General features: G+C 42.6%; 1 protein-coding gene across 1 annotated transcript; it reads left to right on the top strand.

Moving 5' to 3' along the window:
- Positions 1–263: 263 nt before the first annotated feature.
- Positions 264–10964, top strand: qser1 (glutamine and serine rich 1). The gene is made up of 13 exons (XM_079216917.1): positions 264–396; positions 2237–2346; positions 2846–2983; positions 3334–6651; positions 7357–7661; positions 7768–7884; positions 7997–8130; positions 8217–8404; positions 8546–8683; positions 8819–8916; positions 9065–9211; positions 9397–9492; positions 9659–10964. Exons 1-13 carry the CDS (start codon positions 287–289, stop codon positions 9797–9799), a joined length of 5040 nt encoding a protein of 1679 aa, XP_079073043.1. The 5' UTR covers positions 264–286; the 3' UTR covers positions 9800–10964.
- The last annotated feature ends 4448 nt before the right edge of the window (positions 10965–15412 follow it).

Below are 15412 nucleotides of genomic sequence, written 5' to 3'. Positions count from 1 at the left end.
TCTGCGGTGCATCCTGGGAAATTAACTAACATTGGTACGTGAAACCATGCAAGGCTTGCACGGCTCCTCATGACGGGAGACCAACACAAAATACCGAAATCACTCAGAAGGCTAAAGGTACACTCTTATCTACGATACCTCACGACCTCGCGGAGGCTTACCGGACTCGTTCAGCGCTCTGACGGGACTGCCTGCCCTGGTCGCTCGGTGGGTCGGATCCGGTTGCTGCTACGATGCGTATCCGCTGCTCCACGAAGCTCCGTCGGGGAAGTGAATCTTTCACCGGATGATGGACAGGAACTACCCGACCTCCGGCTTCGCGGACGCGCTGGCTCCACCAGCACAGACCGTAGCTTCTTGGGCCTATGACCGCAGCACAGCGAGTGTCAAGCCAAGGTAAAGGATGAAGGAGAGGGCACCTTCCGAAGGAAACGTCGGTGATGGAGGGCCTAGATTTGCCTGGTGGAGAAAACTGCAGAGTCCTTGTTGTTATCAGGAACAGTGGAGGAATCGGAGAAATGTCGGAATTTGATCGGCTTTGACTTGTCAGTGCTTCCTTTGCCGTTTGTTCCAGCCACGCACCTTGCTAGTTTTCGCTAGCACACCGTCCCTCAGCGTGGCCGCAAACAGAGTTTGTGCTGACTAGAGAAGGAGTTGTTTCATACATGTAACACGCGGACCAACTAGACGACTTAAATGAGCATTTAACGGTCGGGTTTCTTGACTCTCAGGTGCTCGTAAGGGCCAAAAACAAGATAGGTGACTAGCCACCAATGCTAGTCATGTCAGTTATGCCACCTCAAATTAATGGCACATAGCTAACGTTATTGGTGTTGTTACCTAAGAGGCGACGTGTCCAAGTCTGTGCATATTTGAGCCATTGTTTTAGTTAGGAGCTATCTTTTACATTATTTTAACTTGCTTTATGTTTTGTAAAATAGACAGAATAAGTGTGACTGCGATACATGCCAAAGTTTTAGGGCTCTGACTTGGTCAAACTCAAGACTCTTTTATTATGTTCTTCTCCATCTTCTAATAATAGGAATGATCACACTTAATGACACAATTGTGCTCACAAGCAGCACAACATGTATAACTTATTATACAGCTATTCCTCCACAACGCATACAGAGAAGGGCTAGAGTAGATTATGTAAAATGATGAACTAAATTAGACTACTGAACTGATAACTTAATCGATTTGGTTGAATGAGAAATCTATTGTAGAGGAAGCAATTGTGTTTCATTAAGACAATCAGTACACTAACTGATACACTCCAGTGGCAACTTTATTTTATACAAAGATAATAAATTGGTATTATGGAAGTTTTAGTTTGCAGTGGTGTTGTACTGGACTGCATTATATTGAGATGTGTATCAAATTCTTCGCCCAACGCCTTTACAAACATGAGGGGGGAAGAATATTTAAAACACATTTCAGAATAATGCAGTCCAGTACAACACAATCACTAACTATGACCTCAGTAAGAAACGCACTGTTTTAATTTACACACTGCTGATCGTGTCAACCAAAATGAACATGATAATCTTTGGAAATGTAGAATATGTAGCAAATCAGTTTTTGTTGGAATTGCATTATTGGGCATGGCTATAAATTACTTTATAGTTAAATTGCCAAGAAGAGTTGCATAACAGAAGATGCAGTGCGTGTGTCTGTTGAAGGGATGAAAAAGAGAGGCTGATGACTCCCTTTCAGCTCTGTGTATTCCACAGATGATTACCTTCTGGCCAAAAGGGAACACTTCTGATCAGGATGGCTGCATCGAATTTCTTCTGATTTTATATCCGTTTCCTATGAATTTTCTTCAGAGGGAAGTCGTGTCTCAGATATTAAGCTTATTTTTTTCCGATTTATCTCAGGCAAACATAGAGACATAGAGTTTATACATTATTTTCAGTTTTTTAACAAAAGGCAGATTTTTTGTTTGTTCTTCTCTGAACAAATTGATCATTTTAGGTAGCCTTAAAGATGTACTATGTTGTGTATAAATGTCTTGCCTTTAATGACTTACTACATCATGTCTTTCAAAGCATGTTTCATAGAGCTATCATTGCATTTTCTATCGGGTGTTTGTCACTCAGTAGACAGCCAAAACTTTACAAAATGAATATTTGAAAACAAACCTGTGTGATAAGGAGTAATTTACTTAGTTGGGTGCTTTATTGCTGCTTGTGAAGATGAGAACTTTCATGTACGTGTTTGTGTGTTGATACAGTTCCAGTTATGGTGCAGCACACCTTGATGCAGAGCTCCTCCAGCGGCAAAGCTACACGAACACCCACCAGCTTCCCACCTACACTACGTCGCACCTTCCTGCAACAGCAGGTGAGTTATGAATGCTTGACACATGTTTGTTAAAGGGCAAGTTCACCCAAATTGCAATGAATTTACTCTGTCACTTACCCCTAGTGGCATTTAGTCATGCAGATATTCTGTATTGTAATGCTTTGAGCTATCACATTGTGATGCATGTGTCACCAATCAAAATAGTCACTGTAAAGGATATTTACCTTGTGGTACTCAAAACACTTAAAAACGTCAAGGAATAATTCAACAGTGCAGACAGTTTTAAGTTGGGGTAATTTAATTACTACTACTTCCATTTCAAACCTACATTTTACTATTTTATACTCTGCAGATTGGCCTTGCCGATTTATCTGGCAAGTGTTGTAGATATCGCTAGAGGCAAGTTAGAGATCAGTTCATTTTTTTGCAATTTTGGTAAAGTAACCCTGTTAAGGCTCTTTTTTACTTTGCAAATATGATTGTGATTACTTTGTTGACCGTTTTAGTGGTTATGTTTATTTTCCTTTTTTACCCTCAGGAACACTTGACTCGAGCAGTAATTCTTCTGAGACCTCAATCATGAGCTTCCTGTCAGCCATGGAATCTAGAAGCCTTCAGGCTGGTCCTGTTAGTGCCTCACTGCTTCCTTCTTTTAGACCCCCATCTTGGCCCGCCGGTGAGAATCACACTAATTACTGTGGTATAGATATTTTTACGATGCATGAAGGCTTTTAATATTTTTTTAACATCACCTGGAAAAGGTACTACTTTTAAATGTGCCACAGAGTGGTGAATACATAAGGTATTTTTTCAACACAGCTAAGTTTAAGTATGGTATTTGTGTGTATTTGTACAGAAACATATTTACTGATAGAGTTTATCCCAGAGTCTAATAATCTATAATCATAAGCCCAGAATACTATTGTATACTAGACCAGATCATTTTACATTACCCCTAATAGAAGTTGGTCTTATCCCTTCATGTTGCCTGTCCGGTCCTTATTTTGTCTACTTTGTGCGATGCAGGTACCAACTCCACCACAGAGCTGTATTTGACTGGCGCCCTGCCTTCTACTGCCACTTTTCCCTCTCCTGCTGCTCTGTCGTCCTATCAGCACACTGGTGCCTACCCTTCCCGGAGTTATGCTACCAACCCATCCTTGGCTCTCCAGGATCCTGCCTTCAGCACTTCCACCAATGGCCTGTTCTCTCACCATGACCCCCTCATCCATCTCAAATCAAGCCAGACTGTGCTTCCCACTGCACTGGCATTCAATCATCTCTCCACCCCAGCTTTAGGTTCGGCTCTGCCTGTTCAGTCCTCGACCTACCGTTCAGCTCAGGAGTCAGCCCCCCACCTCTTACAACCCCAGTTCAGCCTTCTCCCCTCTGCCCTGCCTGCCCCTCATGGTGCACCACAACCCTATGGGGCCGCGGTTTTCTCAGGCTCTATTGAAAGAGCTCTTCAGCGTGAATGTAGCGTAATCAAACACCACCAGAGGCCTTCCAGCAGCCACACGGTCTCAGAGCAATTGCCCAATTCAGATCACCCCTTACAAGGATACTTTGGCTCTGGCAGTGAAGCGGATGTGTCCTACCAGCAGGACCCGTCCCGTCAGACCCCTGTGTCCTGCAGCCCCTCCACAGGAACCGATTCCTCCCAAGGGATCAATCGGGCTCCACAACCCAAGACAGACTCAGTCACTCAATCTTATTCGTCCACTTCTGTGCCGAAGGCTAAAGACTGCTCTTCCAAGCTAGCTCAGCACCTTATTGGGGATGAGGAGAGTCACAAGCACTCCCAGAAGCTGACTGGAGGCTCTCCTGACCGTTACTCCTCCCCAGGACAGAAGCAGAACTCAGTGATTGCTAATCAGCAGTCAGTCCAGCTATCCAACTTAATGTCCAGTAGTCTGTCTCAAACCTATATCCCCCCACAAGCCCAGTCACAGCCTTCCCATTCCACCTCAGACAAACACTCTACCCTTTACAAGACTTTGCCTTCCCTCTCCAGCCAGTCTGACAATGTGGCAGCTGTTAGTCAGACTCTTGTTTACTCCTCCAGTGCTGGGATGAGCCATGAGCAGGAGATCCAGTATGGAGCTCAGGTCCAGGGCTTGTGTCAGGGGAATCTCTCTGAGAGCTACCCCTCATCCCACTCTCAGGGTGCCCCAAATGTGACTTTTACATCTCAGTCACAGGGGCAAGTTTCTGTGACTCAGAGCTATGTCACCGGACAATCCCTTAACCTCAACTCCTCTTACCCACCGACATGTGTGCGGAGTCTGCCCACATCAAATTCTTCACAGGACTACACCCTCATGCAAGTGTCAGTGGGGGGTAAAACACATGACACACAGCAGCAGACACAGCCCCATAAATATGTTTTGTCTACACCATTGCCTACCTATTCTTCAACTGCTCAGGCCTTACAAAATAACATTAGATCCTCAATACAGGACATAAAGCCAACATATGGGAAACATAAACTTGTAGAGCTTCCTATCCAGGACATAGATGCTCTCCAGCAGGCATCAATGGAAGCGTCTGCTGCAGCTAGTAATATGTCCGCGCACAACAATGTCATCTATGTAGTTTCAAAAATGGATGATCATCACAAAACACAAAGCGTTATCCGAAGTTATTCACGTTCTGATGATCAGCTCATGGGACTAGGTCACACGAACACAGCGCAGATAAAGGATGAAAGGATGGGTTCTCTGAGCCAACAGCACATTCATCTAAGCAGTGTCAATGGTCAGGAAACTGCCAACACAAAAACTACAAATTCCAGTATTATCTCTTCACATGTTCCACTTAGCTCAGAGCAGCTCAAGCAGCACCCTCTCCAACTCAAATCTCCTGAGCCACATCAACAAAATCCCCAGAATCATACTCAGTCACAGAGCCAGGCCCCAGTAGCCCACACCCAATATATCACCGTTCCCAGTGCTCTTCTCGAACCCAACCAGATGATTCTGCTTCAGCAGCCCCTTATCCACCATAGTCAAAACACTTCTAAGGTGGTATCTGTGCAAGGTATGCAACCAACCCAAGATTTGGGCCCTGTTCATGTCCAGTATCTTCAGATGGGCCGAGAACTGCTGGGCCCCAGTGTCACTGAATCCCAGAGGCAGCAGGGCACAGTCGTGTCTGAACAGAGCTCAGGATGCCCTGATTCCTCTAAACACCATTACAGCCAGTCGACAAATCAGCAACCAAACGATGTCAAGAACCACTTTGCTCTCAACTCCATTTGCTTTCCCGACTCTATGCTGCTTGCAGATGACAGAAATATTTTGTCAAATGTCGATGACATCCTGGCTGCCACGGTGGCAGCCTGCGGTGTCACACCGCAAGACTTCGTCAAAGCTGCATCCTCTGCTGAGGCTGAAATGGCAGTGATGGCTAGCCCTGTGGATTCCAAATGCCACTTCCAGACTGTGGATATAAGGCACATGTCACCTAGTTTCTCCTCAGCACAACAGGCAATTATGACCAACACTAACTCCCACAACATGACCATGACCCTAAATGACGTTCAGATGGCCACAAACTGCCATGGTCAGCCTGTTCACCACAGCAGTTCAGAGCTTGACACCAATGGAGATGGAGGAAGCTCTGAGAATGATTATCATTTATCCGGTCATGTGTACGACCCCCCAGGTCTCCAGGGCATAGTCAAAGGGAATGCAAGATGTATTAAAACAGAGGATGGCCTCATGGAATGCCAAGGCGTTGAAGACTTCCCAAAAAAGAAGGCTCGCTCTAAATCCTTGACCAAACCTGGTGGTCCTGAAGAGGACAGTGGACAGGCCAGACCGGCCAAGCGCAGTGGGCAGGCAAAGCGGCAAAACTCCAGGGGTAGTGATGTCAGCTCGCCATCTGCCTCACACGGTGTATATGATGGTTGTCCGCAGCAGGAGAGAATCAGACAAAAGATCAGAGAAGTTGAAGAGAAACAGCCAGAGGTCAAAACTGGCTTCATTGGCTCCTTCCTCGACTTCATAAAATCTGGCCCCAAACATCAATACTCTCCAAGTCCGACACGGACTATTAGTCGCCCGAGAAAGCCCTGCACCACTTCCAAGCCACCGCCATATGCTTTGCCTCCTTTGCCGCCCAAACTGCAGACTCTGCCCGGGCCCTTTATTCCCCAGGAGAGCCATGGAGTGAACACCCAACAAAAGCGTCTGGATGAAGATTTGCAAAAGAACTTGGAGACTCTGCCATCGTTCAGCTCAGATGAAGAGGAGAACACTGGAAAGAACCAGGCTCTGAGGAATAGCATCAGCTCAGCACTTTCAGCTCTGGATGAGTCTTCAGATCGGAAAACCAGGGCAGGTAATAATACCCTGCTTAAGCTTGTTAATAGCCTCCAATATTATTAACATAGACCTAGACATCAACCTAGACTCTTTTTATATTATTTTTCATCTATTGATTGTGTTTTTGATTATTTATACAATTTTTAAAACGCTGAAGAAATTGAAATGGCCATTTAACCAAGATTCACAGCATTGCTTAAACTGGTAGCTGGCAATGTGTACGAGGTGTATTTTGCAAAGGAAGTGTTTTAAAGTTTTTTTAAATGAAAATTAAGTCTTTATCATAAGTGAGAAAAACAAAACTGTTCAGTGAAATACCCAACAGACGTTGGGTATTTCACAGTTTTGTTCTATGCTCATCTCTACCACGCTAAGTAATTCATGCTGTTTTTTTTCTTCAATTTGATTATAAAGTTGGTCTAAAATTAGTTTGGAGTTCATTAGAGTGGCATTAAAAAAGTCTAACTTTGCTTATGCTGTAGAAACACTGCAAAAATGTAAAACAATGTCAACAGTATTCTTTTTGCCGTGCTGTTTTTAAACTTGATCATTTATGAGATGTAAGTAATACCCTTACATCTTAGATCTTTATATGCTGTGATAAGTAAGTTGTCGTTTTTTTCCCTTTTTATTAATGTTGTCTAAAATATCTTTATTTATTGTATATATGAGGAGTGGTCATTTTCATGTTTCTTTCTGAAAATTCTCTCTCCTTCTCCAGATAACCAAATCCCTAGTTTGATGATGAAGACGGACCAAGTTCCCACCATGCCCCACAATGTCACCGAGACCTGCTTGTCCCGGGTAACCACGCCTACACTGACAACAAACACCATCTCATCAGGGACTGTTTTTGCGGCCAAAGAGCAGTCTAAGGAGACCCCAGCAGGCCAGTTGGCTGTGCAGTTGACGAGTGTGGCCATTGAGGGACTGACTGACGAGGAGCTGTCAGACAGCGGAGGAGAGGGAATGTACAGGGAGAGAGACGAGTTTGTCGTCAGGAATGAAGATATTGAAAACTTGAAGGTACAGCCTTGAAATGCATAGTTGTGTAATAGACGCTTCATAGCCTCATAGTTGAACGTTCATTGTTTCCTTTTCTCGGACTATAACTTTTACTACATGTGTCTAGGTGACAATGAGAGTAGGCAGTGAGCCTCCAGCCATCTGGAAAGTCCAGAAGGCTCTGCTGCAGAAATTTGTGCCTGAGTTGAGAGATGGAAAGCGAGTCTTCTCAGCCACCAACAGTGTAAGTGAAAGCAGACACGCCAATACTCATGTATGCCTGTATGACTATTCAATCATGCTAATTATTTTTCCTTTAGTCTGCAACAGGTAACGTGTTGTTTTTCTTTGTGTAGTATCTTGGATACTTTGGTGATGCCAAGACCATGTACCAGAGGGTATATGTGAAGTTCTTGGACACCGTAAACAAAAGGGAGTATGTACGCGTTTGTAGTCGGAAGCCACGCTGCAAGCCGATGAACTCGCTAAGGTACGCTTAGACGACTGACCGATGTAATGCCATCATCTATAAACATGGCTCTTCAGTGGTGTAACTTTCTTTGTTCTGCCACCCAGGGGTATTCAGGTGAAAACTTTGCTGGGCTTGACAGCCGACCCCTCCTCAGTCTCCCAAAGCCAAAGGGCTCGACCCAAACAACTCAAGCCGAGGGCGGAGCCTCCACCTAAGAAGAGGAGGAAATGGAAGGAGGAGTTGTCACCTACAGCCTCGGGATCATCTGCAGAAGAGGGGGGTGAAGATGATGGTGAAGAAGCCTTTTGACCTTTTTCATTCAATCTGGCTTGAATGTGATTTTATATGATATGATGTCTAAATATCTTCCCGCTCTCTCACTGCCTCTTCATGATCTTTGATCTCTCCCACACACATACACACACACTCTCAGAATTAAACCCCCCAGTGCCGTTTGCTTCACGGTTACTCAACACGCGGACCATGAAGGAGACATTTAGGAGCTTTGTGGAACTGCTCATCAGCATTGCCTTAGACGAAGATGTAATGACAGCGCTTGAGAGGGCAAACGGTGAGTGAATTGACCTTTTACTTTTTTTAACGCTATTAGCTTAATCGTTGGCCAAATAATAATAAAATGTGAAAACAAGGGGCAGGTGGGTAGTAGACTGAAAGTATGTTGACTTGTTAACTTGTACTGTTCCAGATGAGTTTCTGCTGCCACAGATGAAAAGAGTGGATGGGATGATCACCGACAACAGGAAACGCCTGCTTCACAAACTGCACATAGGGCAGGTCCTAAAGGTGTGTGTGATTTGTGTTTGTTGTGGGCATTACATCTTACTCCCAAAGGCTTAAAAGGCAATCTTACAAACAAAATCGGAATCTGTTTTGATGACAAAGAAGAAAAAAAAAAGGTAACCCAAGTAACTCCCATGTTCTGTGTCCTCAGGCGGCTCTAGACAGCTTCCCAGAGATCTCAGTTGTGACTGAACTTAAGAAGGATGGCGAAACCCCAGCCTTTAAGGTGCGTCTCAGTGGGAAGGCTTACAACAAGAAAACCATGAAGCCCTACAAGATGCCAAACAAAGTGCCTCAGGTAAGACAAGAACATAGTTCTAATTCACTATGCTCTCAATATCTGTCCATCAGAGGGCACCATTTAGTCTTTCTCTTTACTCTGTTGAGCACTGCAGACCCTGTTCCCTTCCCTGCCATTGTATACGACTAATTGTATATAAGACGTATATCAAATGCATTTGCTTTGCTTTGTCCCTTTTTTAGGAGTATACAGTGGACCAGCAGAAAACGCAGTGGTTCTCGCTGTACCATTCTTTGCAGCATTACAAGTACCACACTTACCTTGTGTGTAAGGAGGAGGTGAGACATTGTTTACGCAAGTATGCTTGCTCTTCTAGCTTGTGTTGAATTAAAATGTTACCCTCTGACAAGTAATATTTAGTGGGTTTAATTTCAGATGCCAATTATTCAGGTGAAACTGTGCTCTTTGAGAAATGTTTTTTCTGTTTGTGCTTCTGCCCTCCAGATTGCATCTATGCGGGTGCAGACAGTGGACCTGGGGCAGGAGGAGACGGTACAGAGGTGTCTGCAGAACGGAGCTTGGGTAGAGGGGCTCTTCGATCGCTTCGGAGAGCTAATCAATCAAGTGCAGCAGGCCTGCCGGTGATCCAGTCTCGACAGGCTCGGTTTAAAATGAATCAAGCAAACTGTAAAACAACAAAGTCCTACTCTTAAAAACAGAATGCCTCCAGCTCAATATGGCAGCAGAGAAGGATGGAGTGAGTTTCTCCTTCCAGTCACAGAGAGCTTTGAATCAGGGACCTGTCAGCTGACTTGCCTGAAAGACGTTTTGGGGTCTGTGGCCTAAAGGTGGCAGCAGTTGAACAGTGAGATGGTAGTAAAGTTAATAGTCTGCATTGCTGCCTCTCAGCAGAAAGCAGTCACTTGATCAACAGAGGACAAGGACTTTGGTTTTTAGAGCATTTTTTGGGAAGTCTTCCACATAATGCTTTTCCTAGTCTTTGTAAGTTTTTGTAGTTACAAACCCACTTTTTATGGGCCTTTTCATAGAGTTTTTGTTTTGCAATCCATTTTTATTTTTTTGTGAAATGCCAGATTATAACCAGTGAGTATGCACTAGATAGAAAGCAATCTGCAAAGGACGTAGAGCACAACAAATAATAATGCAGAAAGTTGATTACCTACCGTTATAACAAGCCTTTGTCAATCACTTGATGTGTAGGCTTACATACTGAAAATTGATGTATTGTAAAAAACGAAAACATACAAAAAAACTCTATATATTATGTATAACCGTAGTTATATATTGTTTGTAAAACATCCAATTTTTTTTAATGGAGCGCCAACTTATATATAATGTACATTTTGTATAAAAAAACAGGGAGGTGGGAACTGCAGCGATTCTCTTCAGGAGGAATTTAGTAACTACATACTGTAGTTACTAAATTGTTATTATTATTATAACTTTTGTGCTTCAAACACCCATTTGCTTATCAGATGCAAGTCAGTGCCGTTCCAGTACTGCTTTTTAAGAATTTTGTTAATCAAATATAATGACCTTGACTTACCTGAAGGTAAAATGAAATAAATAAAAGTTGTCTTTATACTCCTTTACAGATTTAGCCCACATTTTATGACAAATAGATATATATTTTTCACATAAGTAAATATTGTTCGAAGACACTTTTTCATTGTTTTTTCACAGTTTTCCAAAATGGACTCTTTATATGTCAGTTATCAATTTTAAGCTATCAAAAACAATCTTGTTGTTTACAGATACAGTTTGTAAATAAAGTGCGGCATGTATTAGATGTTTGATTTGATGTGTTTTGTCTGAGGGGGGTTAACCTCTTCCAAATGTTCTGGGGCTCGTGTGTGACGCACCACATTCTGAAATTGTTATAGCAGCATAAAAGTCTTTGCTCCGGGTTCTACCGAGAATACAGTTTTTAATTTGAGCAGTTACAGAGTAGGACTGCGTACCAAGGTTGTTTGGTACATTAAATTAGCTCCATGACACCGGATCTGATATCTGCTGGAGGGAGAGTGAGATTATGATTTTTCATCCTTCTGTTGTGACGGCACCTCCAAAAGCCTCCCAACACCTCCAAAAGCCTCAACAGTGACTCCTGGCATCACAGGAAAGTCCACTCATCGCTGATTAGAACCTGATGTCCTGACGTATGTTAGCTACAGCTTTGCTACTGGTCTCTGCACATGCAGTCCCCTACTCCAACATCAGAGAGGCCACTTAGTGTTAAACTTCACCTGCTTGTTGGAGTGAGTGTGGCGTTTATATTGGCTCATATTCTTCAGCGGGAGGACATGAGTGCGATGCTCGCCCACCATGCTCTCATGAGCAAACGATTCACTGGGAACTGGTGGCTGACGTTGTGTCGTCTGAGAAGGTCTTGAGCCTGTTGAATAAAATATGATTGTCCAGCCACAAGACAAAAATTACTGGCAACCCCCAAACAACAAAAGTGTCTCTGTGCTGCAGCGCCGGCTCTGTGAGGGAAGCCACTGTCCTCTGTCCTTTAGAGCTGCGGAGGAAGGCCAGTCGGGCAAGCGTTTGAGATTCCAGCACGGGCACAACTGGTAGAGACAGATACTGAATGTCTGCTCTCCAGATGAAAAGCATATTAATTGTAATGCACTGCATTGTTCCATATGTGGGAGAGACTGAGGGGACCCTCGTCAGAATGTGAGAAGGGCACGGTCACTGCACAGCTGTGTGTAGCACTGCCTGTTGGCTTTGGAAATGCCCTGAGGTAAAACCTAATGTACTGTGTGGTTCTTAAAGCAGCTTTAACCAGTCATGTACACACTTGCTGAACATCTGCATCTGTGCATTTGGCAGTTTTGGAAAGTAACTAAGTACATTCACTCAAGTAAGGTACTTGTACTTGACTTGGTGGTTCCGTTTCATGCTACTTAACACTCTTATTCCACTTCAGTTCAGTGGAAAATATGAATTTATTTAGCAGGTCTAGATACTAGTTAATTCAAATGCCACTACTTTTACATAAACAAATGCAGTGTTTGATAAGCTTAAAAATAACACCAGAGGTTTCTAAACTTTCTGGGGGAAAGCTTTGTATAGTTGCAGCCTCTTGTGATGTGTCCAAGGTCTGAGATCCACCTTTTTTCCCTCTAAATTTCTCAGATTGTTTCATTAAACTAATTGTTGAGGCAAAACTCTCAAATATTTGACAAAAAAAAGCAAAACTTAAAGAATATAAATAAATGAATATAGATTTGTGTCTGAGAACCATGCATGACCCTGCATGACCCTTAGGATGGGCCTGACTCCGAGTTTAGGTAACAGTGGACTAAACTGCCCAATTGTATATAAAACAGTGAAAAGTAGCTCCACCTCAACCAGCTAAAACTGTAAAATGTGACTTACACTGATTTATTTTTATTTTTTACGAGTGATTTTACCTTAAGTATATTTATCTGTATTCTTACTGTAAGCCTCATTTTAAAAGTAATCAAATTATACTTCCTCCAAGACTGGCATTTGGGGCGTATCTTTCATGTTACATTGGATCCCTAAACAGAAACTATTTTTTAAATGCCGCTTCCTGGAGAGAATTCCTTTGTCATCATTATAACTGAAAACAAACTAGGCCTTGACTAACATTGCATGACCGATAAGAATGAAGGGGAAAGAAAGGGAAATATGCAGGGCTTTCCAGGCAAATGGATAGAAGCAGGAGAGTAAATATTGCTTTGACCTTGTGGACTAGAATTTCTGATTTTATTTACCAGAGTGCTCTCTCTCTCTTTCTCCTCTCGCTCTCTTTTTCTCTGTCTGTCTCATTTTCTGTGTTTGTGTAAAGCATGTCTCACTCTAAAGCACTGAAGTCAGCATTGTGGCAAGTTTACAAAATACCAGTACATCAGCCTGCATAACAAGTTGTAAAACCAGTTTGTCCCTCAAGCAAAGGTTTCTCACTCTAGCAGAACGCACGGAAGTTACCTCTCGTTTAAGGTGTGTATTTTTTTTAGTTCCATTTGCGTGGACAAGATGGCTGTGTGGACATAAAAATATCTCTGCACTGTATCATCTACAGTAACAGAAAAGGTGAGTTTACAGACACATACAGTACAATAAAGCCACAGCAAGTGTCCCGAGTGCTCAAGATCGTTTGATGCCAGAAACGGACTGCTTATATTACATTTAGCTGACTCTTTTATCCAAAGCTATACAAAGCTTTACAATAAGTGCATTCAACCATGAGTACAACCTGAGAACAACAAGAATCAAGAAAGTACAATTTCTTCAAGAAAGCAAAACTACAAAGTGCTATAAGTAAGTGCCATTTAAGTGCGTATGAGTACTCCATTGTGCTGATAATCAATGTCAAGTGGTATTGTTAAACTAATTTGTCTGTCTCCGGGATAAAGAAAGGTTTACTTTCTTTTGTGACTGAATGCAAACAAGATCAAATACAGATGTGATGTGCTATTTTCATATAAGGGAAGGGGAACAAAGCAAGAAAGTGTTATAGTCCATGTTACATTTCATTCTTCTTGTTCCTGCGTTTAGCCACCCAGGTAAATGGTTCTGTTTAATGACGATTCATCTTTTTCAACTCTGCCCTGCTTTGTTTCCTGAAATGATTGTTTTTTAAACTGTATCAGGCGGCACAAGGAGAGAGATGCAGCAAAGGTCACCAGCCAAACTCAAACCAGGGATGTTGCGATTCATGGTGAGCATCCTAACTCCTAGAAGCCATTAAGGCGTCACTACTTTATATTCTTAAAGGGGTACTTCATACATTTAGTGCTGCATTTCCACAACATTGGTCGACTCGCGAAATGTTAAGACATCCTGACAAGTATTTCCTAGTGTGGTTCAAGCCCAAGAATCACCTGATCCTACATTTGTGGTATCTTTTAGTAGACTGCATTCTAAATGCCCACTTTTTTTAAAAACCCCACAACTCCAGTTTGTAGAGCAGGCAATACGCAAGCCATTTTTCAACTTTTCAAAACCACAGATAATAATATACGACTGTTTCTGTGATGGACTGCGTTGTATTTCTGAACATCGTGTGTAAAGTTAGACACATGCACATCTGCAGTTTCCTTAGAGCGCCCTGTCCTGCCTTGCTCAAGAGCAGCTCAACAGTATGTGAAGTAAGACATTTCTGTGCTTTGTGAATGCAAATAGGGACTTGCTCACAGCTCTTCTTCTCTATAAAAAAAATAAAAATAAATCTTTGCCTCTTGTTTTAATGCTCACACGTTCTCTCTTCACCGTGTCACCTAAAAGAGCATTTTTCGACATGGATGAGGTGAAGAGGACTGTAATCAGACCGGTTTACACACCTCTACCCGTTGCACCATTGTGTCTCGTGATGATAGTAGCTGTCTTCCTTTTTGTCTACCTTTGAGTGAGTGACCAACAATGTGAGTTACAGTGTCATTTTACAATTTTTCTGTTGTCAGATTATATCTCAAGAAAGAAGGCACTGGGTTAGAGCCTCGTTTTTTTTTTTTAGATAAAAAAAGATTTTAGATTTTTTCAGATTAATCTGGGGGTGTACATGCTTGTATATGATGGCAGTCTTGAGATTTTAGATTTTAGTGACGCCTGCTTAGATGATCCCAGATGAGGTAGAATAGCATCAGGGTCACAACACCGAAGTCACCTGTAGTCACACAAGGCATCTATTGTTTTGATTGAAACTGTTTTTCCTAAAACATCCCAATTCTTATTTGTGTGTGTGTGTGTGTGTGTGTGTGTGTGTGTGTGTGTGTTTTTTTTTATCCTTTAAATCCTAATCACAAAGTAGCTGCTGTTTACATAGTTCTTTATCAGATTGACTTCCAGAGTAGGCTTTAAGGGTGGGACTTTGTGACTGAAAGATTGTGCAAAAACCTCTTGGATTTTCTGCATTTCATTTAAATTAAAAGGCTTTGATTTGACCAATAATTATATTTAATAAAGGACTTAAGTGGGGAATATTGGCAATTCTGCACACTAGCTTTATTTACTCGGCATTGCATTATAATAAAGTAATGTATGGCACCTGTAAAACCTTTCACTGGAGGAGCTATGGTTACACGTGGTAGAAAGAGTTTCAGCTCAGGAAGATGCCCTTTTGTCAAACTTCTAGGAAGCAGTGAAAGTCTTTTTATCACGTTAATGTAATGCCCGGACAGGGCGGTGATCGGGACATGCATAATGTAACTCAGTGGGAGGAGACGGTTTCGGGTTTGACTTGGTGAGTTGCGTGCGTCACGT

The sequence above is a fragment of the Taurulus bubalis genome, assembly GCF_910589615.1.
Source record: "Taurulus bubalis genome assembly, chromosome: 4".
Taxonomy (NCBI): Eukaryota; Metazoa; Chordata; class Actinopteri; order Perciformes; family Cottidae; genus Taurulus; species Taurulus bubalis.
The sequence above is the reverse complement of the archived record's forward strand: the minus strand, read 5'-3'. Positions and strand labels throughout refer to the sequence as shown.